This window comes from Chiloscyllium plagiosum, unplaced genomic scaffold (assembly GCF_037043375.1).
Source record: "Chiloscyllium plagiosum isolate Xiang-an unplaced genomic scaffold, Cpla_swu_hap1 HiC_scaffold_2, whole genome shotgun sequence".
Taxonomy (NCBI): domain Eukaryota; kingdom Metazoa; phylum Chordata; class Chondrichthyes; order Orectolobiformes; family Hemiscylliidae; genus Chiloscyllium; species Chiloscyllium plagiosum.
The window spans coordinates 144,432,781-144,455,841 of NW_028270140.1; the positions used below are offsets into that span (position 1 = coordinate 144,432,781).

Sequence of the window (23,061 nt, forward strand, 5' to 3'; positions counted from 1 at the left end):
CACAAACTTGATTGAGTTTTTTGAAGAAGTAACAAAGAAGATTGATGAGGGCAGAGCAGTAGATGTGATCTATATGGACTTCAGTAAGGTGTTCGACAAGGTTCCCCATGGGAGACTGATTAGCAAGGTTAGATCTCATGGAATACAGGGAGAACTAGCCATTTGGTTACAGAACTGGCTCAAAGGTAGAAGACAGAGGGTGGTGGTGGTGGAGGGTTGTTTTTCAGACTGGAGGCCTGTGATCAGTGGAGTGCCACAAAGATTGGTGCTGGGTCCTCTACCTTTTGTCATTTACATAAATGATTTGGATGCGAGCATAAGAAGTACAATTAGTAAGTTTGCAGATGACACCAAAATTGGAGGCGTAGTGAACAGCGAAGAGGGTTACCTCAGATTACAGCAGGATCTGGACCAGATGGGCCAATGAGCTGAGAAGTGGCAGATGGAGTTTAGATTAGATTAGATTACTTTTAGATTACTTACACTGTGGAAACAGGCCCTTTGGCCCAACAAGTCCACACCGACCCGCCAATTCAGATAAATGCGAGGTGCTGCATTTTGGGAAAGCAAATCTTCGCAGGACTTATACACTTAATGGTAAGGTCCTAGGAAGTGTTGCTGAACAAAGAGACCTTGGAGTGCAGGTTAATAACTCCTTGAAAGTGGAGTCGCAGGTAGATAGGATAGTGAAGAAGGCGTTTGGTATGCTTTCCTTTATTAGAGTATTGAGTACAGGAGTTAGGAGGTCATGTTGCGGCTGTACAGGACATTGGTTAGGCCACTGTTGGAATATTGCATGCAATTCTGGTCTCCTTCCTATCGGAAAGATGTTGTGAAACTTGAAAGAGTTCAGAAAAGATTTACAAGGATGTTGCCAGGGTTGGAGGATTTGAGCTATAGGGAGAGGCTGGGGCAGTTTTCCCTGGAGCATCGGAGGCTGAGGGGTGAGATTATAGAGGTTTACAAAATTATGAGGGGCATGGATAGGATAAATAGACAAAGTCTTTTCCCTGGGATCGGGGAGTCCAGAACTAGAGGGCATAGGTTTAGGGTGAAGGGGAAAGATATAAAAGAGACCTCAGGGGCAACTTTTTCATGCAGAGGGTGGTACGTGTATGTAATGAGCTGCCAGAGGAAGTGGTGGAGGCTGGTATAATTGCAACATTTAAAAGGCATTTGGATGGGTATATGAATAGGAAGGGTTTGGAGGGATATGGGCCGGGTACTGGCAGGTGGGACTAGATTGGGTTGGGATATCTGGTCGGCATGGACAGGTTGGACCAAAGGGTCTGTTTCCATGCTGTACATGTCTATGACTCTATGACTCTACGAACAAGGTGCAAATTTAAGACTGAGATGAGCAGCTTTGTGGCTCAGTGGCTAGCACTGCTACCTGACAGCGCCAGGGACCTGGGTTTGATTCCAGCCTCGGGCGACTGTCTGTGTGAAGTTTGCACATTCTCCCTATGTTTGTTCCAGTTTCTTCCCACAGTCCAAAGATGTGCAGGTTTGATAGAGTGTCCAGGATGTGAAAACTAGGTGGAGTAGCCAGGAGGAATATGGAGATACGGTAGGGAATGTGGGTCTGGTTGGGATGATCTTCAGAGGGTCAGTATGATCTTGATGGGCCAAATGGCCTGCTTCCACACTATAAGGATTCTACGAGGAGGATTTCTTTTCTCTCAGAGAGTAATTACAGACAAACCATAAACATTGGTCTTTCCAGAGATGACCACATCCCATGAATAAACAAAACCGACTGGGCTGGTGCAGCCTTGGTACAGAATCATACCTAAAGGAGAACATGAGCAGCAATCTCTTACTACTGAGCTAGCATGTTCACCAAGGCCCAATTGTCTACAATGTTCTGCCCAATAGACATGACATCTACCAAGTTAAGTCAAGCTGAGACAATAGCAATTTGGCTTGATTCATGGGATGTGGACCTAGCTGACTGGGCCAGTAATTATTGTCCATCCTTCATTGCCTGGCAGAAGATGGTGGTGAGCTGTCTCCTTGGAAAGCTGAAGTCCTTGGGATGTGGGAACACCTCCAATGCCATTGAGGAGTTCCAACTACACTGAAGGAACAGTTCCAAGACCAGATAACGTGTAGCTTTGAGGTGAATATGCAATTAGTGCAGGTGCCTGCTGCCTTTGCTCTTCTATGTGACAGAGTTTGCAAGGTTCTATCAAAGTAATCTTAACCAGATGCTATGGTGCATCTTTTGAATGGTACACATTGTGCATCAATGGTGAAGGGAGTTAATGTTTAAGATAGTGGATGTGGTGCCAATCAACCTGGCTGCTTTGTCCTGGATGGGGTCAAGCTTCTTGAGCGTTGTTGGAGCTGCACCCATCCAGGCAATTAGTGGTGCACTCTGTCACACTCCTGACTTGTCTCTCCCAGACAGGTTTTGGAGAGTCAGGAGGTGAAATATTTGCCTCATAATTCCTAGTTTCAGGCCTGTTCTTGTACTGACAGGAATTATATAGCTGGTCTAGTTTATTCAAACTTATGAATAAACATAGAAAACGGGACCAGAAGTAGGCCATTCAGCCCATTGAGCCTGCTCCACCATTCATTATGTTCCTGCATTTCCCCCATATCCTTTGCTCCCTTGAGCCCGAAGAGCTATATCCAACTCCTTCTTGGAATAATGCAAAGAGACAACAGTAGGCCACTCGGCCCTTCAGGCCTGCTTCTCCATTCAATAAGATTTAATAAGGCGCATTGAGTACAAGAGTCAGAAAGTAACATTGCAATTTTATGAAACTTTGATTAGGTCGCACTTAAAGTAAGGGGGGTAGATCTGGCTGGGAAGTCCTTCAGAGGGTCACTGTGGAGTCGATGGACTGCATTCAGTTCTGGTCCCACATTACAAGGAAGGATGTGGAAACTTCAGAGAGGATGCAGAAGAGGTTTACCAGGATGCTGCCTGAATTAGAAGGTGTGAGCTATAGGGAGAGGCCAGAAAAACTCAGGCTGTTTTCTCTGGAGTAGCAGAAGCTGAGGGGAGACTTGATAAAATTATGAGATGCACAGATAAGGTTGTCAGTCAGAGTCTTGTTCCCAGAGTTGAAATGTCTAATATGGGGGCACGCTTTAAGGTAAAAGGAGAAAAGTTCAAAGGAAATATGAGGTGCAAGTCTTTCACATAGAGAGTGGTAGGTGCCTGAAGAATGCTGTCAGGAGTGGTGGAGGTAGATACAACAGGGAGGATTAGGAGGCTTTTAGATAAGCACATGAATATGTAAGAATGGAGGGATATGGACCAAGCATAGGTAAGGGGATTTGTTTAATTTCGGCACACCATTGTGTTCCAAGATCATGACTGATCTGATTTTAACCAAAGGTAAAAACAATGACTGCAGATGCTGGAAACCAGATTCTGGATTAGTGGTGCTGGAAGAGCACAGCAGTTCAGGCAGCATCCGAGGAGCAGTAAAATCGACATTTCGGGCAAAAGCCCTTCATCAGGAATAAAGGTAGAGAGCCTGAAGCGTGGAGAGATAAGCTAGAGGAGGGTGGGGGTGGGGAGAAAGTAGCATAGAGTACAATAGGTGAGTGGGGGAGGGGATGAAGGTGATAGGTCAGTGGCGGGGGGAGGGTGGAGTGGATAGGTGGAAAAGAAGATAGGCAGGTAGGACAAGTCATGGGGACAGTGCTGAGCTGGAAGTTTGGAACTAGGGTGAAGTGGGGGAAGGGGAAATGAGGAAATTGTTGAAGTCCACATTGATGCCCTGGAGTTGAAGTGTTCCAAGGCGGAAGATGAGGCGTTCTTCCTCCAGGCATCTGGCAGTGAGGGAGCAGCGGTGAAGGAGGCCCAGGACCTCCATGTCCTCGGCAGAGTGGGAGGAGGAGTTGAAATGTTGGGCCACGGGGCGGTGTGGCTGATTGGTGCGGGTGTCCCGGAGATGTTCCCTAAAGCGCTCTGCTCGGAGGCGTCCAGTCTCCCCAAAGTAGAAGAGACCGCATCGGGAACAACGGATACAATAAATGATATTAGTGGATTGTGCAGGTAAAACTTTGATGGATGTGGAAGGCTTCTTTAGGGCCTTGGATGGAGGTGAGGGAGGAGGTGTGGGCGCAGGTTTTACAGTTCCTGTGGTGGCAGGGGAAGGTGCCAGGATGGGAGGGTGGGTTGTAGGGGGGCGTGGACCTGACCAGATAGTCATGGAGGGAACGGTCTTTGCGGAAGGCGGAAAGGGGTGGGGAGGGAAATATATTCCTGGTGGTGGGGTCTTTTTGGAGGTGGCAGAAATGTCGGCAGATGATTTGGCTTATGCGAAGGTTGGTAGGGTGGAAGGTGAGCACCAGGAGCGTTCTGTCCTTGTTACGGTTGGAGGGGTGGGGTCTGAGGGCAGAGGTGCGGGATTTTAACCTAAACCCTACAGCTGAGGTTCAGTTTCTCACAATGTTGATAGTGGGGGATTTAGTGATGGTAATGCTGATGGAGATGGTTAATGATCAGTGAATATCACTTTCTAATGATCAGCAACTGTGTGCAGGTGTGTCTGGCTTTGGGATCAAAGGAGTTACAAAGAAATCGGAGCACAATGGTAATTCATAATTATACAACTTTCTTAATGTCATAAGTGACTGAAAGTGGTTCACAGGAGCATTATAAATATTTACATTCATGTATGAAGAAATGGCTTTTAGCAGTGCCTTTAGAAAGGTAGAGAGGTGGAGGAAGGGTATTGTCGAACGTAGCACCTAGATAACTGAAGGTGCAGCCACCCAATAGTGAAACGATAAAAACTGGAGATGCTCAAGAGGCCAGGAATAGAGATGGTAAATCTCTCTGAGAATTGTGGGCTGGAGGATCCCACAGGGATCGGGTAGGATGAAAGTATGGAGGGATTTGAAGTAAGGAGGCGAATTTTATAACCAGGATAATGCTGAGTAAGACTGAAGACAAATGAACAAAACCCACAAGGAGCACAGGGTAAATAGTGTTTATTTCAATACAAGTTGATTCTTTTCCAGTACACCTCAGCTGTCAGCCAACTCTCGGTCACACCAGTATATAGACTGCAGTCAATTTTTGCACCCCATCTGGCATATTAGCACAGCTATTTGTATGTCAGATAACAATTAGCGTGTCTGATAGAACAAATTACATTCATATCAAGTTGCATAGGTATTTGGTCAATCTTTTCTCGGGTGAGAATAACTTAGAGCAAGGCCAGCTTGCTATAGCTTCAACAAATAAAACTAGACATTTGTAGCCTGAAGCAGAAGGCCAGCAGAGATTAGAATTGCTCCAAATTGATATGACCCTGAAATGACACCAAGGGACAGTAAGGTACAAACACTTAATACCTTCCTTGGAAATAACTCTCTCTGCCAGAACAGCAAGCAGTGTTGCCAACCTTTTTACACTATTATTCCAGCCTGTTTTTGACCCTCTCAATTCTGATGTGGAGGCGTTCAGAACATGGGTGATGGAGCAGCCATGCATTAGTCATTTCTCTCCATTGAAAATAAAAGTCAACAGAAATTCATGATCATAAGATGTACCACCTCCTTGATGAGTGATCAGGAGATCATGAGTTGTATTCCCACCTTTTCCCATGTTGTTCCTTGTTTGTGGCTGATTTGTGCATCAGCAATGTTAAATCCCTGGTCCCAGTGAGATGGTCAACAAACTGATCAGAGGGAACGTTTACAAGTGAGCCAGCAACACAGCAACTCTTCTTCTCTCCCTCCAAAGACTTTACAGTAAGGCATTTTGAAACAGATGGGTAACATTAGCCTTGAACACTGTTGTTTTTCACTGCTACTTTTTTAGCACATCTGCTCCAAAGTACAATGAGCTCATTAATGTGTAGAATTATACCAAGGCTTAACCTAATTCCTATCTCCATTAGATTTTAGCTTTGCATACATCAAACGAAGAGAGGATCCGTTATTAAACAACTTCCCGGGTAAACTATGTGCTTGTCTCATATTAACTGAGAAAAATGTACTAAAGAAAATTATTCATGTAGATGTGAACAATTAATATTTGTAACCCTTTAAAGATCCCTGGAAGGTGATGCACCAGGAAAGGTATGGAATACACACTGGCCAATACATGCGAAAGGTTAAGATATCTGATTCTCAAGAAATATGGCAGGAATACACCGATAGCATGCCATGCCAGACTTAATACAGGAGAAAGTGCTGAGGGTCTTGATGGTTCACTGGGAACAGAAGCATAACATCCACAGGCATTTCTCTGCACACAAAACAATGGCCATTACTTCTGAGTAAACACTGCCACAGGCTTCTCTGAAAAGGCCTTTATAACTCAAGCTGAGTTTGTTAGAGGTTGCTGAAGCAATCTATGGGCACAGTGAAATCATGACAAGTGTCAAACCAGACTGAATAGCATGCAAATATATTTCTTTGCGTATTGCGGATTTGCATCCTACAATTGCCCCACCCCGCCATGCTTTTCTTAGAGAGAATTAGAGTTGCTCTCCCCTTTGAGAACTCCCCCACAGCACCGATGAATGGTCTAAAGCGAGGAGTATGCTCCCCCACAAAACAGTTCATAACACTTGAAGACATGGTAAAAGTGCTGAAAGTGATAACAATGCTGCTTAGCGGACAATGTTGCATTTATTTTTGCTTCAGTATTGCACTGGGGAACAGACATGGAACTGGAGTACAGTGAGATCACCAGGTACCTGCTGTGAACAGGTGAGATTCCAAACACAGACATCCCACTAGGCAAGGAAATGGCTCAAACAAAGGGCTCTACATTATGAAAATGGAAGGAACCTTCTACAGATGCTGGAAATCTGAAATAAGCGCAGAAAACGCCAGTGAAAATATCATCGTCAGTTGGCTACAATCCTCCAATGAAACTCAATGGAGACTGGAGGAACAGCACTTCACTTTCCAGCCCTCCAGCATCAACACTGGTTTCAACAACTTCAACACACGAACCCTGTCCTCCTATTTTAAATCTGAGTTTTTTTTGTGTCATGTGCCGGCTTGAATTTAAATTTTCCCATTTTAGCTCTCCGAGAGAGTTGGTTATTTTTCTGTCATTCAGATTCACTCTGGACAAACACTTAGAGTCATAAACATGTGCAGCACAGAAACAGACCCTTTGGCCCAACCCGTCCATGCCGACCAGGTATCCCAACCCAAACTAGTCCCACGTGCCAGCACCCGGCCCATATCCCTCCAAACTCTTCCTATTCATATACCCATCCAAATGCCTTTTAAATGTTGCAATTGTACTACCTCTTTCTTAATTAAAATTATTACTGCTCCCTTTGTCTTTTATTCCATGACTTTGCCATCATTTAAAATCTTTACCCCATTCCAGTCCTACCTCTTTTGTTCTTCCTACACCCGCACCCCCTTCAACATTATAAAATGCTTCCCATTCTCTCGAAGGGCTGAACGCCGTACTCCCATTGCTATTTTCTGGGCTTCTATTCCCACCCTCCTTCAGTGCCCAAGAAAAGTCTTATTCTAATCTCAACATTTTAAAAAATTATTCGTTTGCAGGACGTGGGAGTCGCTTACTGGGGCAGTAGGGAACTGCCGCCTTGAACCATCACAGTCCATGTGGCATGAGTACACCCACAGTTCTGTTAAGAAGCAAATGTATGGATTTTGACTGAGCGACAGTGAAGGAATAGCAGAGTTATTCCAAGTCAGGACAGTGTGTGGTTTGGAGGTATCTACTAATCTTGTCTTTGGAGACAGCATCTGTGATGAGAGACACTGTCAGATCCACTGAGCTTCTCAGTACCCTCATCTTTTATTACATAATAAGAGGCAATTCTGAGATGCATTCTTGGACACTAGTGAGACAGAATTGCCATTTGCATGTATTTGTTCTTGTGTTGCTCCATGATCTTTATTTCCTCTTCTGCTATTAGTTAGCAAAGCGACATTTGGGCAAATCAGCAGCACATTGCTTTGCTGTAGTAGGAAACCTGGGAAAAACCTTTTATAAAAGCACCACGGTGGCTCAATGGTTAGCACTGCTGCCTCATAGCACCAGGGACCTGGATTTGATTTAACCCTTGGGTGACTGTCTGTGTGCAGTTTGCACATTCTCCCTATGTCTGCATGGATTTGCTCTGGTTTCCTCCCACAATCCAAAGTTGTGCAAATTAGGTGGATTGGCCATGCCATATTACCCATAGTGTCCAGTGATGTGCAGGCTGGGTGCGTTAGCCATGGAAAATGCAGGGTTACAGGGACAGTGTGGGATGCTGTTTGGAGGGGCAGTGTGGACTCAATGGGCCGATTGGCTTGTCTCCACACAGTAGGGATGCTGTGATTCTAAAAAGAAGCTGAGAAGAATTGGAGTGATGCTGGTATTATCTTGAAAGACGATCCAAGCTACACCCAGTACCAACGGATCGTATAACTCCACTCACAGCATTTCAGGAGGGTGTGACCAGGAAATGTGACAGTGACAATACTGCAGGAGGTCAGCATGACATTTCCAGGAATTGAGAGTGTCTTACGTTGGCAGTGAAGTAGAGATAGAGAGTGTGGGTTGGACAGTGTCTTTGGACCAAGGTAATGCAAGTCTCAGTTTCTAAGGAGAAAATATGAGAGATTTATCTTGACAGAGAAAAAGGGACACATTGCTGAACACTTCATTCCATAATAAATCAAATGAAATTAAATCATCAGGATGAATGCAAGAATGCCAAATTTCAAATGACCACAACAATTTATACACCAGGAGAAAAGAACCATCACTCTTTTCTCCTGCTGTATAAACTGTTATCGTTATTTGAAATTTGGCATTCTTGCATTCATCCTGATGATTTAAATTGATTTGATTTATTATGTCAAGTGCACCAAGATATAGTGAAAAGGGTTGTTTTGTGTGCTATACAGGCAAATCATACTATACAAAATGCATCAGGGTAGCAGAACAGAGGGCAGAATACAGAGTTACAGCAACAGAGAAGGTACAGAGAGAAAGAGAGAGAGAGAAAGTGAGATATTAACATTAACATTTGTATGGTCTGTTCAAACAGCTTTGGCAGGGTGTCTCTCTCTTTACAGTAGTATTTAAAGTTCCACACTACCTGGTGACATCTTCGCTTTGTGATTCAAGATTCAGATAAAGAAGCAGAAAACAGAGCTGTTTCAGCATCAAGATTTCTCTGTCACCCAGACAGAGCAGCTGGGAGAAAAACAAAACTGAGACATTTCATTACTGCCACTTCAGGAGAGGAATAATTACAACATGATAAAACAGCCATTACAAATAGAGACATCAGAAATTAATGGGGTAGTGAGAGCAGAAATGACACACAGCCTAAAGATTTTAAATATATCATAATTAGATGACTGATGCTTAAAATAGTTAATTAAAAGGTGCTGCGTAAATTTAAATTCTTGTTCTTCCCTTCCTTGAACCACTAATCATACTCATTCAGTCTTTTCCAGTAGTTTGCCCATCAGATTGTGAGAATAAGCTGTGACCAGGCCATTGAACCTGGGGAGGCGGCATTAGCTGCCCAGTCTGCCTTTGTCCTCATCCACTGTCCATATTAGCACACTGTTCAACAATGGACTGAGACCCTGGTTTTGATATTTCTCTCTGCACCATCTTGGGCATGCCTAAGGCTCTGCCAGAGCCTGTGAAGTGATCGCTACTCACCTGTTGAAATCCCTATGGACAAAACCTTGCAACCTCTGAGGTTTGCGTTAACCCCACAGACATTCAACACTGACAGAAATGAAGGGGCTGGCTGATCTTTCACACCAGGATCCCATGTACAGCACGGAAACAGACCCTTCGGTCCAACTTGTCCATGCTGACCAGATATCCCAACCCAATCTAGTCCCATTTGCCAGAATTTGAACCATATCCCTCTAAACCCTTCCTGTTCATATACCCATCTAGATGCATTTTAAATGTTGTAATTGTACCAGGCTCCACCACTACCTGGTGCAGCTCATTGCACACACACACCATCCTCTGCATTAAAAGGTTGCCCCCTAAGGCCCCCTTTAAATCTTTCCCCCTCACCTTAAACCTATGCCCTTTAGTTTTGGACTCCCCCACCCTGGGAAAAAGACCTTGGCTATTGACCCTATCCATGCCCCTCATGATTTTATAAACCTCTATAAGGTCACCCCTCAGCCTCCGATGCTCCAGGGAAAACAGCCCCAGCCTGTCCAACCTCTCCATCTCTGGCCACTTCCTTTTCTGAACCCAATCAAGTTTAACAACATCTTTCCCATCGCAGGGAAACCAGAAATGAATGCAGTATTCCAAAACTGGTCTAACCAATGTCCTGTACAGCCGCAACATAACATCCCAACTCCTGTATTCAATACACTGAGCAATAAGAGGAAGCATTCCTTCTTGCTAATCAAGGGGGTGAAAAGATATCAGGTATAGGTGCAAAGGTGGAGTAATCAGGTTATTAAGCAAACTCAAAAGGCATATTCCTGCTCGAAATTGATATGTTCTTATGTAAGCTCCATCTCAAATTTTAACTTATCTTTATCTTACCTGATCCCTAGCCCTCAACCGGCATCACCAGCTGTTTCACTCTCTCTGTTCTACCGAATCCTATAATCAGAGGATAGTACAGTGTAGAGGGAAGCCAAATAAAAGCAAAAGGCTGCAGACACTGGAAATGTGAAACAAAAACAGAAAATGCTGGAAAACACTCGGCAGAATCTGTGGAGAGAGAAGCAGAGTTTAGTGAGGAGGTGATGGACTAGTGGTATTTACTGCCAATCCAATAGACCCATGTAATGTTCTGGGGAGCCTGGTTCGAATCCCATCACAGCAGATGGCGATATTTGAATTCAATAACAAAATTCTGGAATTAGGAGTCTAAGGATGGCTGTGAATTGTTGGAAAAATCCATCTAGTTCACAAATGCCCTTTAGGGAAGGGAACTGCCATCCTTACCTGGGCTGGACTACATGTGACTCCAGATTCACAGGACTGCTCTTAATTGCCCTATGGATAACTAGGGATAAATGCTGGCCTAGCCCAGTGATGCCCTCATCCTGTGACTGAATTTTTAAAAAGTTAATGCTTTGAGTCTAAAACGAAGCAGGGGCACGGTGAGGAGAATACCTTTTTATCCAGCGAGTAGTTAGGCTCTGGAGTGAGCTGCCAGGTAATGTGGTGGAGGCAGGTTCGGTCAAGAGGGCATTGGATGGTTATTTGGATAGAAATAATGTGCAAGGGTATGGGGGTGGGGGGGGGGGGAAGCAACAAGTTGGCACAAGGTAATGATGCTTTTTTCAACAGCCAGTTAGGCATGAGGAGGGCGGGGGGATGAATGGCCTCCTTCTGCACTGTAACATTCCATGACTCTTCATCAGAATGGGAGGGTGGCCATTTGTCCCATCAACTCTGGGCTGGCTCTTTTGAAGAGGAATCCTGTTTGCCCCGCACGCCCACTCTTTTCCCGCAAACATTAAATGCCTCGACTGGATAAGCCTTGTAAATTCCACAAAGGAGCTCAAAAACTAAATCAATGTAACCATCCCCCTTCCTCAGTCCATAATTTAAGCGGTTTTTCTCACGGATGACTTTTTTTTGTGGGAACCTGCCCTAAGGTGCAGCGCTTACAATGGAATGCAACACATAAACGAATACTTCCAACTGGATGCCTTTTTATACAAAAGTACATACTGGGCACGATTCCAGATCCGAAACAGCATTAGCTTTCATTAATTAACACAAAAAACAGGCTGCGTGTGTCAGAGCGGAGGCAATGTGATGTTCCCCCTCTGCATAAAAAAAAACAAGCCTGTTCACAAACGACATAGCAGCGTCTCTGAAAACCTGTGCTTTGTTTAACTGGCGTTGTCTGTAGCCTTCTGCAGTCCACCTGCATCCTTCCTCAAGCCCAGATCATCCCCAACACCATCCCCACAACACCGCCGGTCAGTGTAGCTCGGCATCTGAGGGTTTAATCTGTTATGGAGTCATAGAGATGCACAGCACAGAGAGAGACCCTTCCATCCAACTCAACCATGCTGATCAAATAGCCTGAAAATTACCCTGGGACAAAGATGTTAACTCAGCAGGTCTGGCAGCATTTGTGGAGAGAAAGCAGAGTTTGTCCCATTATTTCTGCTCAAAAAAGAAAGTTGCAAGCTAAAGGCAGCTTTCCCCCAAATTGAGAATTATAATCTGCAGCACTGGCTGAATCGGAACCTTTCAGTGTATAGGAGTCACAGGTAAAGCTGATGCCAAAATAGACCCTTCACACTTGAAGGGCACGTAGCCAACTTTCAGCACAGTCTCCTGATGTATGCACAGCTCCTCTTTCCCGTCGAAACAAAGGAACCATTTTATTTGTCGCAGCTTTCCGATCGTGCGGGAAAAGCAAAGCCTAAAGCAGCAAAGGTAATCACTGCTTGGAAACTCTTCAATGCAACCCTTCACAAAAGTAGGCAGCTATGTTTACTGCAGTGTTGTGGAGGAAAATTCACTTTATTTATACCTCGCTTCGCCATCAGGGGCTCATTCAGAACCGTCTTCTCGGTGGGTGGCCCCGGGACAGTGCTGAGGTGGCAAAGCAATATCTGAGGGAAGGCAAGGCAAGACCCTGTCTCAGGTCGAGGCAAAAAGCTTCCACGGAAAGGAGTGAACGCCTCTCCATCACCAGGGAGCAATCAGCTCCTTGTCAACTTCGCTGCCCGTGGGGAGGCTGCCGTGCACAAACCGGTCGCCCCAGAACACGCCGACGGTTTCAGAGCAGCGTGAGACATCCCCAGGGGAAGAGTTGTGGGAGGCGCTATGCAAATGAAACTCGGCCCGTTGGTTGTGAGCCCTCCTCATCCTCTGGCAGGCTGGGTCAGGGTGAGCTGAATTCTTTCCCTCTCCCTGGTGAAGGGGAAATCATGCTTGACTAATCTTCTGGAATTTTTTGAGGATGTAACTCTGAAGATGGACGAGGGAGATTCAGTAGATGTAGAGTACCTGGACTTTCAGAAAGCTTTTGATAAAGTCCCACACAGGAGGTTAGTGAGTAAAATTAGGACGCATGGTATTGGGGGCAAAGTACTAGATTGGATTGAAAATTGCTTGGCTAATAGGAAACAAAGGGTAGTGATAAACGGCTCCATTTCGGAATGGCAGGCAGTGACCAGTGGGGTACCGCAGGGATCCGTGCTGGGACCGCAGCTTTTTACAATATATGTTAATGATGTAGAAGATGGTATCAGCAATAACATTAGCAAATTTGCTGATGATACAAAGTTGGGTGGCAGGGTGAAAAGTGATGAGGATGTTAGGAGATTACAGGGTGACCTGGACAAGTTAGGTGAGTGGGCAGATGCATGGCAGATGCAGTTTAATGTGGATAAATGTATGGTTATCCACTTTGGTGGCAAGAACAGGAAAGCAGATTACTACCTCAATGGAATCAGTTTAGATAAAGGGGCAGTACAGAGAGATCTGGGTGTTCTTGTACACCAGTCAATGAAGGCAAGCATGCAGGTACAGCAGGTAGTGAAGAAGGCTAATAGCATGCTGGCCATCATAACAAGAGGAATTGAGTATAGAAGCAAAGAGGTGCTTCTTCAACTGTACAGGGCCCTGGTGAGACCACACCTGGAGTACTGTGTGCAGTTCTGGTCTCCAAATTTGAGGAAAGACATTCTGGCTATTGAGGGAGTGCAGCGTAGGTTCATGAGGTCAATTCCTGGAATGGCGGGATTACCTTACACTGAAAGACTGAAGCGACTGGGCTTGTATACCCTTGAGTTTAGAAGACTGAGAGGGGATCTGATTGAGACGTATAAGATTATGAAAGGATTGGACACTCTGGCAGCAGGAAACATGTTTCCGCTGATGGGTGAGTGCCGAACCAGAGGACACAGCTTAAAAATACGGGGTAGACCATTTAGGACAGAGCTCAGGAGAAACTTCTTCACCCAGAGAGTGGTGGCTGTGCGGAATGCTCTGCCCCAGAGGGCAGTGGAGCCCCAGTCTCTGGATTCATTTAAGAAAGAGTTGGATAGAGCTCTCAAAGATAGTGGAATCAAGGGTTATGGAGATAAGGCAGGAACCGGATACTGATTAGGAATGATCAGCCATGATCATGTTGAATGGCGGTGCAGGCTCGAAGGGCTGAATGGCCTACTCCTGCAACTATTGTCTATAATACCCCTGCGGCATCAGCAGTAATTAAAACTCTCCTTTCCCAACCCCCAAACCTTTCCAATCGAGTCGGCAGGGGAAGTTCATTTTATTTGCAAAGGGGCGATGTTAATTATATAAACAGCACCATATGCCAATAAAGGTTACGTGACACCCAGGATCCAGAAATACGGTTTGGGCAATTGAGAGTCTGAATCCTCCCTCTATCAAAAGGAAAATTGAAGGTTTCACACACGAGACAGCTAGATTCACAGATAACTCTAGGTTCTGCAGCTATCCCTGATCATCCCTTCACTGTCTGTGATCCCAAAATACATCAGACTGAAGAAAAGGCCATGACATAAATATCTCATCACCAAAAAAAAATGCTTCTCAGGTTAGGCACTCACTAATGTAGCAGACAGTGTAACAACCTTAAATCAGCATTCATTACAGGGATTATGTTGAGGTTGTACAGGATATCGATGTGTCCAGTTCTGGTCTCCCTGTTATAAGAAGAATGTTATTAAGGTGGAGACAGTTCAGAAGAGATTTACCAGGATGTTGCGAGGAACGGAGAGCTGCACTTATAAGGAGAGGCTGGACCGGCCAGCACTTTTTTCACTGACCTGGTAGAAGTTTATAAAATCATGAGGGGCATGGATAAGGTTAACAGCAGGTGTCTTTTCCCGAGGGTAGGGGAGTTCAAGATTGGGAAGGCATATTTTTAAGGTAAGAGGAGAAAGATTAAAAAAAAACATGATGAGCAATTTATTTAGACAGAGAGTGGTTTGTGTGCAGAATGAACTGCCAGAGGAAGTGGTAGATGCAGGTACAGTTACAACATTTGGATAGATACATGAATATGAAAGCTTTGGAGGGATATGGGCCAAGCCCAGGCAGTTGGGACTAGTTTAGTGTGGGACTATGGTCAGCCTGAACTGGTTGGCCGAAGGGTATGTTTCCATGCTGTATGGCTCTAAGATAAAACTCTTAAGGTTACACACCATTTTAGCAAAACAACCAGAAACTTTCCATTCCAGCTTCACTCAGCCCTCTCCTCTCTCTCCAGTGGTCTGAGATATTTTCCTAATCAATCTGTTCAGAGATGTTAATATGCACCTCTGGAGCAGGTGGAACTTAAACCCAGCCTCCTAACTCAGAGGTAGGGACACGACCACTGCACCTCAAGAGCCCAACCTTTGGAGTCCTGCATTGCCTCAACAAGTATTGCAGATAAATTGATGACTTGGAAAACATGGATAATTTGCTGGTGGTGGTTAATACATGAGGAAAAACTCTCACTCTGGTGACAGGGACACAACATGTGCAGTTTTTATAATTAGATTAGATTCCCCACAGTGTGGAAACAGGCCCTTCAACCCAACAAGTCCACATCAACCCTCCAAAGAGTAACCCACCCAGACCCATTCCCCGACATTTACCTCTGACTATGGGCAATTCAGCACAGCCAGTTCACCTGACCTGCACATCTTTGTGACTGTGGGAGGAAACCAGAGCACCCGGAGGAAACTCACACAGATGCAGGGGGAATGTGCAAACTCCACACAGACAGTTGCCTGAGGCAGGAATCGAACCTAGGACCCTGCTACTGCAAGGCAGCAGTGCTAACCACTGAGCTGCCCGACAGCACATTGTGCAACAGCACTCTGTATAGATTTTTAAAAATGGAAAATGAAATCAGAAACCAACTCAAACAGTCAACTGTTGGCTACCCAGAGAGAAAAGAGCTGACTTTTCAGTTCACTAACCTTTCATCAGGACTTAGAGAGTAACTTTTAATCAAACGCAGGAAAAAGCAGCAAAGAGGGTGAAGAGAGTGGACAGGCAGGAGTCATTAAATAAGTAAAGGGGTTGAGTGTGAGAAAGGGAAAAAAGATGAGATAGTGGAACAAATAAATGAACGCAGTGTGGAGGGACAACCTTTCAGAACCGAGATGAGGAGGAATCTCTTCAGGTAGAAGGTGTTGAATCTGTGGAACTCATCGTCACTAAGGGCTGTGGAGGCCAAGTCTTTTATGACAGAGATAGACAGTGTCTTGATTATTAGGGGAATCACAGGTTAAAGGGAGAAGGCAGGAGAATGGGGTTGAGAAACATATTGCCCATGATTAAATAGTGGAGCAGACTCGATGGGCCAAATGGCCTAATTCTGCTCCTATAACACTATGATCTAAAAGGTGAGTGCAGAGGATGGCAGCAGCAGAAACATCCAAACAGTTCTGAAGATGGGTTAACTCTGTTTTTATCTCCCCAGATGCTGCCAGGCCTGCTGAGTTTCTCCAGCATTCTCTGTGATTGTTTCGGAATATCAAAGGGAGTTGGGACAAGGCAGCAAACCGTGCAAAGCTCCTGTGACCAGGCAGATTGACAGAGAAAAAAAGAGTTGGCCGCAAGGGTGCAGATCTGACCCAGCAGCCAGGCCACAAGACGGATAGTCAATCCCACCATCCACCAACCCTTACTGGCACCTGCTCCTAGAGAAAGAAAGAGCAAGAGAGAGCGAGAGAGAGCGAGAGAGAGCGATAACATTTCAAGCCCAATATTATTATTCTTCATTCTCAACATTTACAAACTTGATGGGTTCTGCACAGGGATACATGGGCTGTTCATCAATACTTGGTTGATCCTTTTAGAACAATGATTTCAAGCAGCTAAGGACCCATTTACACCTTTTGAATTACTGGTTAACTCTCTCACATTATGTGGCTTTCGCTGGCAAGGCCTGCAATTATTGACCACCCCAAACTAACCCGGAGACCTTTCCAGGCCTTGGGAGACTAGAATAGAATCTTCACAAGAAGCAAATTCCATTCCATTCCATTCCCCCAGTTCCTCTGTCCCCATCGCATGTGCTCTGATGATGCCAACTTTGACAAGGGGGCCTCCGAGATGTCCACCTTCTTCCTCAACCGAGGACTCCCCCACACCGTAGTTGCCAGGACCCTCAGCCGGGTCCAACACATCTCCCGCATTCCAGTCCTCACACCCTCTCTTCCCTCCCACAACAGTGATAGGGCTCAGTGGATAGCACTGCTGTCTCACAGCACCAGAGCCCCAGGTTTGATTCCAACCTCGGGCGACTGTCTGCGTGGAGTTTGCACATTCTGCCTGTGCCTGTGTGCATTTCCTCTGGGTGCTTCGGGGGGTCGAAGTAGAGTTGATGGGCGAATGGCCTGCTTCCATATTGTAGGGATTCTATGACAGCTCATAGTACTACTGGAAAATTACCAAATACTGATGGCCCCTTTTACAACAATATTTCAACAACCTCAAAATTGGAAACGTCAAAATGGAGAGTATGTTTAACTGAATGGTTCTGTGACAAGGGTACATTTGCATCATTGTCAGAGGTCATTGGTTCAGCATGATTTTACTGCCTCTTTGAACGAGCTGTTGAATTAACCCACTGCCCGACACACCATCTCCACCATCCCAATATCAGACAATGCTACTTAGCAACCTTTCGCGTATACTCAAAACCAATGGGAGTCTCCTGGCCTCTGCTGGATAATGAGGAATTGGTGAATGATGGGGGACAGCCATAATTCAATCAAATGGAATGCCATGCCAGTAAGTGAAGATGAATTTGATTTTGGGTTAACCTATTGATTAATGGCAAAATGTTTTGGTTTCACCACCTTGTGCAAGCAGGTGACTCAGATTCTGATGGAGAACGGAGATTCCAATGATCAGGACTAGAATTTGCATCTTCAAGCTTTTAGGTTCCTGGTCCAAGATCTCATTCTGTGGCTCAGTGTCAATCGTTGTTTCCTCTTTACTGTCTTGGGATGTTTTGTTACATTAAGGGCGCTATGTAAATGCAAAGTGGTCACTGTGGATGACATGACTCCCAGGTTCCTTGGCATTACAAAGGAGAGAGACTGGATGAAGTTAGTGCATTGAACAATATTTTATAACATCCCCTGAAGGACGTGGCAATTCTCACGTGGCAGGACCTTTAGAACTTCAATTGACAACAACGGAGATTAAATTATCAATTTGGGCTAGAAATTGCTGATGTTTCAGCTCATGGCTGTAGTTATGATCAAGAATCATCACAAGTCATTGACCAAAGTAGGGCTAAAGTGCCCTTTGCGAAGTTTTTTTAAAAATTCATCTTCAAACATTCCATCAGCAATAATTACTCATCCTTAGCTGCTTTTGACCAGGGCTACCCCAACTGTCCTTTGAGGTGAGATTTGAACATTCTATGGAACTTGAGCTGAAAGCTAAGTGCTATGGAGTATCTTTAAATTCTTACTTTTTGTTATTAGTGGGTGCGGCCTAATGGACTGACGCCTGGGACGCAATTGTTGCTGCAGAAAAAAAGCCAGTGGGTTTGGTTTGTTCTTCCATCACCACTCCATCAATATACCCATTTTGAACTTGCAAACACATCTGCTCACCCCATTGTAACAGCAAGAACTCGCTCTCTATCTCCTCGCCTCCCCACTTCATAAAGCCTCCCCCCCCCCCCATCCCGTAGTAACTGGAATCAAGTTGACCTCATTGACTGTGTTGATCGGGGTTGTTAACCTGACTAATAAAACCGGGAGATTACAGCCAGTGTTGCTGTGGGCTTTTGTTTTTGGTGTTATTTGTTTGTGGGGAACTGGCTGTGACACATTTTTCACTCTGGAGTCACCTGAACTCTGAGGTTGCGAGGCATTAAAGTGAGGTCAGAAAGTTAAGAAAGGATTTCTTTCGATGAACAGCTTGCTAGGTCACACTAGACGGGCAGAGTGGAGGTAAACAGGGTGGCACAGGACTAGTGTCACACTCATGAGAATTGGTCAACATGACCTGTTCCATGTGCATCCAGTTAGGTTTTTAACTACAATCAGATTGTGCGTTTTGAAAATTTACTCTGAAGGTTCAGCACTTCTACCAGCCCTTTTAGCTTGCACATGTTGGTGACAACTGATAATACATCACTGGAGTCACTTTTACTGACGACAAACTCTTAATAACTGGAGTTATTTTTCTTTAACTCAAATGAGTTCAAATTCTCAGACTAACAGGATGGGGCTTGAAAGCCAAAACATATCTTCGGCATTTTTGCTCTTTTGTTTTCCCATTGCCTTGTGGGCTGCGATTCAGGGATTAGAGACTGAATCTCTAATAATAAAACTGCAGATGCAAAAGGAGACAAACAGGAGGCTGGAAGAACGCAGCAAGCCAGGCAGCATCAGGAAGTGGAGAAGTCAATGTTTTGGGTGTAGCCCTTTTTCATACACCTGAAAACATTGACTTCTCCACCTCCAGATGCGGCCTGGCTTGCTGTGTTCTTCCAACCCCCTGTTTGTCTACCATGATTCAGGGCTAGCACTATTAGTGCACAGAACTTGATCCAGCCGCCAAGCCTATTACTTGAGGAGTGCTGCCCCATTGTCAGATGAGACGGTCAACTCAGGTCCAGCCTTGCTTCTCGGGTAGCTTTTCAAATGGGAGACAGTCACCCTCTGTCACCAAAACAATAGGCTGGAGGCTCAGACCCTCAGGATTTGTGATTCACCAATCTATCATTGACACATTGAGTGAAATTTGAATTTAATTAATAAAATCTGAAATTGAAATCTAGTCTTGGTAATGGTGGCCACATCAATTATGATCAGTTTCTTGCTGAAAATCCCACCCAATCTACTCACATTCTTTCACCTAGAAAGGATCATATAGAATTTCCCTACAGTGCAGAAACAGGTCATTCCACCCAATGAGTGCGCATCAACCCTCCAAAAGGTATCCCACTGCCCCCTACCCTATCCCTGGAATCCTGCATTTCCACGGCTAACCTACCTAAGCCTGCATATCCGTGGATACTAGGGAGTGAAATCTGCTGTCCTTACACAGTCTGGCCTACACGTGACTCCAGACCTACTTAACTGTCCTCTGAAATGGCCCGGCAAGCCCACTCAGGTGATGAGGGATGGGCAATAAATGCTGGTCTTACTGGCAGTGCCCAAATCCCATGAAAAAGGATCCAGAGTTTTTTAAAAACTCTGTAAAAGCAAGAGAATTCTGCTTCACTGATATTCACCCCTGAATCAAACGGCCGAATTGGATTGATCATTGTGGCAGCACATTGTGTATGAACTAGCTGCTTGAGTTATTGACCAGCGGCTACACTTCAATAGTGTGTAAAATGCTTCAAAGAGGTTTTGAGGTGTTGAAAGCTTGTGTTTCAAGTTTTCTTTTCTTCTTTATCTGTAAAAATGCATTCTCAGGCTTCTAATTCAAGAAAGCAATCTCCATCTAAAAATCTGCCTGTCTGACCGATTAGCTGTGCATCTCTAGTCATTTATACCTGATATGTTTTCCCCCTTGTCCCTCTTTAAAATCAAAAATCATTCTCTTGCGCATGAATATTCATTGTGTTTCTGGAAATTTACTCTGAAGATTACAGAATTTCTATTAGCTCAACTACATTTTAGCATGAAGAATGTATCTGATCACTATGTGTGACAACAGCCATGTGCAAGGCAGTGAGCTAAATTGTTCAATGGACAATGACCTTTACCCAAAAGGATCTCGGAGAGGAATTTAGAAGTGGAAGTTAACTTTTTGTTTCAAAACAAAAACTCAAAGTAATTTATTTTCCCCAAATGTCAACCACCTAAATACGATGTCAGTGATAACCTAATCCGACAGAATTTGAACAGAAATCCATGCATTATCATAATTATTTGCTCTTCTGCAATGATTGGCTTCTGGTTAAGGCTAATTTTATTCATCGGAGATCCCATCACATGGTAGCCCAAAAGGGGTGAACTGCAGTTTTGTGTCAGCTACACATGGCTCTCATATATGACCCGGGGAGTTTTCCCAATCACCACTGGTGTCACAGAATTGGTGTTCTCTACTAAGACAGCCGTAGTGTAGTTGGCCCTTTCAGTCACTGCTGTCACAACCTTGCCATCATTCTCTGTCACCGTCAACCCAACATGGGGGCTACTTTCAATCACCGCTTGCGCTGTCTCCACCTCCTTGGCCTCTTGCTCTGGTTGGCGGGCACCATCTGGTTGGCAGGCACCACCTGGTTGGCGCTGCCCCTCCAACGTATCCCCCGCCATTAAAGGATGCACCGATACCTTGATCGCAATTTGCTGGGGCTGCTCGTGCAAAGACGATTCGTCCGAGTCCCCTGCAGATGAGTTGGTGCGCTTTAAAGAATTTGGTATCGTGTACACCTCGTCTCGAGTCTCTTGACTCGCTGGTCCAGCTCCCACGTAGATATGGCTTGGCTCCTCCATGCCCACGACTTCCATGATCTCTTCCACAAACATCTTGCAGTTCATGATGAGAGGGGGCAGCGGGACACTCCTGGCAAGCTCCTCGATGTACCGGGCAAACTCCATCGTCTTAAACTGGGTGACTTTGGCCAGTTCCAGAGTCTTGGCGGAGGTGATGATCGGGATGCGCTTGGCAATCTCAAAGGCCTTCTGCAGTTTCTCTGCTCCCTCGGTTCTGAAGAACTCATTGATGGCTTTCTCTGTCTTCTTGAGGTGGCTGCTCATCATGCACAGTCGGGTGATGTTCAGGACCATCACGATGGTGAATGCAACGAGGCAAACTATCATATAATAGACACCCATATCCCCCGAGGTGAAGATGACTCTCAGAGTCACCGTGTAATTAACACTGCCATAATGGTTCGAGGCTACACAAGTATACTTGCCTCGGTCACCAAACGAAACTGTGGTGATGTTTAACAGTCCACTGTCCGAAATCCAACAATTGTCTGGTGAAACAATAAAGAAAAATCTTTTAAATTAATCGATCATGAAAGTGATTACTAATTTTTTTTTTCCAAACATAAACTATCCCACATTTATGGTTTCCTCATGGCCTCTACCATCTAGAAGGACAAGGGAACATCAGAAGTTCCCGTCTAAGCCACTCACCATTCTGACTTGGAAATATTCCTTCAATGTCGCTGGGTCAAAATCCTGGAATTCCCTCCCTAAGAGTATTGTGGGTCTATCTACAGCAGTTCAAGGGGGCAACTCACCCCCACCTTCTCAAGGGGCAATTAGGGACAGGCAATAAATGCTGACCTAGCCAGTGATTCCCACATTTTGTCAATAAGTTTTTTTTTTTTAAATCCTCTCCTTCCAAAATTCACATTTTAAAAGGAGAGAGTGACATTGACTTTGAGAGAATGTCATTCATTGGATTTGCAATCCAAAGGCACATTTGCAAAAATTCAACTTTCTGGGCAGACGGGTTCAAATTCCACCCAGTGGAGGAGTTTAAATCAGGAATTCATAGACCATGAAATTGATTTTTGTAACATCTAATTCAGGGAAGGAAATCTGCCGTCCTGAACTGGTTGGCCGACGTGTGACTCCAGACCTACTGCAAAGGGATTGAGTCTGACCTGCTCTCAGGGATAATTAGAGATGGGCATGAAATACAAGCCTTAATAGTGACAGCCATACCCACGAAAGAACAACAAACATTTTTGCAGCTGAACAAAACACTCCTGTGTGAAGCACTTTGCATTTCTCTACATTTGCCACCTTTCTGCCCAATCTACTGGTGGGTTCATGTAAAACTCCATTCACATTACTTTTTACATGTTGCACTTTAGAGTTGATCATATTGATGAGCTTTGTACCATTGGCAATCCAGCCACCCCAACTGCGACTCCTCCCTCCAGGTCATCTATTAAGGAAGACTATTAAAGGAAAGCAACCTCTGTCAACACTCACAAACAATACTCTTCAGTGGGGAGAAACCACCAGACTCTGCCAATGTCCGCTTCTAAATATATTTACCGATTCCCACTTCCTTCATTTTCAGTTAACAATATTTTTTAAAATTGTGTCGTAGCCAGGTTTCTGAATTATAATGACTTATTGGGCCTGGGATTGTTGCCAAGCTGGCCACAGGCCACTGCAGGATATAGAATTTTGAAATAATTTTCAGTATCC

The 23,061-nt window shown here is 44.8% G+C and overlaps 1 protein-coding gene across 2 annotated transcripts in view; it reads right to left on the minus strand.

Annotated features, from left to right (window-relative positions):
* Window positions 1-4,945: 4,945 nt before the first annotated feature.
* Window positions 4,946-23,061, minus strand: part of LOC122565260 (microfibrillar-associated protein 3-like) — a 46,131-nt gene continuing 28,015 nt past the window's right edge. For both annotated transcript variants that reach the window (XM_087973973.1, XM_043721037.2), the window contains exon 3: window positions 4,946-21,866. In XM_087973973.1, coding sequence (XP_087830099.1) covers window positions 20,914-21,866 — 953 coding nt within the window. In that variant the 3' untranslated portion in view covers window positions 4,946-20,913. The remainder of the gene's footprint in view (window positions 21,867-23,061) is intronic.